A 2,271-nucleotide genomic window follows, 5' to 3' on the forward strand; every position below is an offset into this window, starting at 1 on the left:
TTCGCAGGTTATAAAAGGAGATCAAGGCTTTGGTGCAACTTCTTCTTCTTCCTTCTTTCTTCTCTTCTGCTGAAGATTTGTGGGCTGCGATAAGAGCTCTGTTGAGTTCCTCCCGAAAGCTTCGCGTGAGCTTCCCCGACTGGAACAGCTGCTGTTAGGGTTTTTGAAGCTGCTGCTTCATCCGGACTCCAGTCGACGAGAAAGCAAGATTGGTAGAGTGCTTGTGTATTCTTATTGTATTTCTTGCTTATTCTTTGTACTTGTACTCCTGTTTGCTGTTGCAAACAAGTGTGGCGAGGTTTCTCCACCCAGAAGGAGTTTTTATTAGCCGGTTTTTCGGGGACTCATCCACCGACGGATTGATTGGGTTCGTCCACCTTACGGACACGCCGAGGAGTAGGAGCATCATCTCCGAACCTCGTACATCGCTGTGTTAAGGTTTGATATTCTTCCTTTCGTTTCTAGTTTATTTTTCCGCTGCGCTAACGAATTGTAGGAAGAAACGAGCGATTTGGGGCGGCTATTCACACCCCCCCTCTCTAGCCGTACGAAGAGATCCTAACAAGGAGGAGGAGAAAAAACTGAGGAGGAGGAGAAAAAACGGAGGAGGAGGAGGAAGAGTAGAGTTAGGGCATGATCGCTGATGGAGGAGAAAAAATGGAGGAGGAGGAAGAGTAGAGTTAGAGCTTTTTCGCTGATGGAGGAGAAAAAATGGAGGAGGAGGAGGAGGACTCGTTAGGGCACGGAGGAGAGGTCGCGAAAAAACGGAGGAGGAGGAGTAGAGCCAAGTCTGCGATTTTTACTCTGAGTTGGACTTGGCCACATCAGTTGCCACCTAAGTCGAGTTGTGAATTCGCTGAGAGAAGTCGCTGCATGCATCATTACTCTTTTATAAAAAGTGTTGTCTATCTCTTTATTTGTTTACTAATAGATAATATTTTTTAAAAAAAATCATTCTATTACTGATTTTTGTACATCAAAGACAACACTTTTTGAAAAACGTTATCTATTAGTATTTTTTTAGTGTCTACAATAATGATTTTAAAAAGTATTGTCTATTGTCAAAATCTCATTTAAATCTGGGATGATATGAACCGTTGAATCGAGGAGTAGAAAAACCTAGGTTTCATTCGACACCCACCAATCTCCCGAATACCTCTCGAACCCCTCTCACACATCTTTTATCTCCTCTCGAACCCCCTCCCCCGGTCTCTCACCAAAGCCACCAAACCAAACCCCTCACTCATCAAAATGAGGGAAGACAGCAAAGCCATGCAACCTCAAGGCGGCGAGATCGCCACCGAAGAAGGCGTAAACGACTCTCAGAAATCGGAGGTTCCAACGTCTCCATCGCCACCTTCGACTATATCCCTCAATATCTAGTCGCCATCACAGTGAGCTCGAGATGTCGTGATCCATCACCTGATCGACATGCTCTCCTCCCCCTCTGTCCTCACGAAGCGCTACAGCATCGTCCTCGAAGAGAAGGTAGCGACCACGACCCGCATCATCGAGCAAGAAGACTTTGACACTGCCAACTCCGGCAGTGGTCATGAAGTCACATCCATTGATGAGGGACTAACAGTCCTCCATATCTACTCCAAGGATATCAGCAAGTGTCTGATGGATTTCTTAAAGTCGAAGCTCTTACCAGCCTTGTCTACACCCACTACCGAGGAAGCGGTTGACAAGGTCGTTTCAGTGCAAGATGAATCTGCCACCACTACTGAACTTGCCATCACTGCTGCTAGTGGTGACGAAGAGGCCTTGTCCGTCGAACAAGAGTCTGCTTCCATCATTGAACAGGAGTTTGCGTCCGTCTAAGTCCTGTGTTCGGCTTCGGCTAATTCTAGCATGGTAACTTATTTGTTTCCTATACTTGTATTCTCGTACTTAGTGCTTCTCTATGGATCTGTTGACAGTGGTTTTTGTATGATAATTTAAGGATTGTGATTCTGGTGTTTATTTAACTACATGATTGCTTTTACTTGAATAATTTGATGAATTTGGATGGATCAATCGATATTCATACAATAATTATAATAGAAAAGGCCTTTTCCCCACTTAATCAAATTTAAAACACATTTTTGTTTTGCAATTATATGATGTTTTTTAGTTGTATGGAAAGGTTATTTCATGTGGTAAAGAATCATTTAAACTGATTTCTTTTGTTCTTCATTATTTGATATTCCTTGTTTACATAAACTTTCCTTAGAGATTGTAAATGGATGTAGCATACTTTGTTAATATAATCTTGCATTTATAACCTAT

At 42.9% G+C, this 2,271-nt stretch overlaps 1 protein-coding gene across 1 annotated transcript; it reads left to right on the forward strand.

Annotated features, from left to right (window-relative positions):
- Positions 1-1,431: 1,431 nt before the first annotated feature.
- On the forward strand, positions 1,432-1,824 carry LOC122011259 (MFP1 attachment factor 1-like). Its single transcript, XM_042567652.1, has one exon. The coding sequence runs from the start codon at positions 1,432-1,434 to the stop codon at positions 1,822-1,824; it is 393 nt and encodes a 130-aa protein (XP_042423586.1).
- Positions 1,825-2,271: the final 447 nt, after the last annotated feature.

The sequence above is a fragment of the Zingiber officinale genome, chromosome 8A, assembly GCF_018446385.1.
Source record: "Zingiber officinale cultivar Zhangliang chromosome 8A, Zo_v1.1, whole genome shotgun sequence".
NCBI classification, from domain to species: Eukaryota; Viridiplantae; Streptophyta; class Magnoliopsida; order Zingiberales; family Zingiberaceae; genus Zingiber; species Zingiber officinale.

Coding starts and splice junctions, on each gene's coding strand:
- LOC122011259 (XM_042567652.1), top strand. CDS start 1,432: ATGCTCTCCTCCCCCTCTGTCCTCACGAAGCGCTACAGCATCGTCCTC.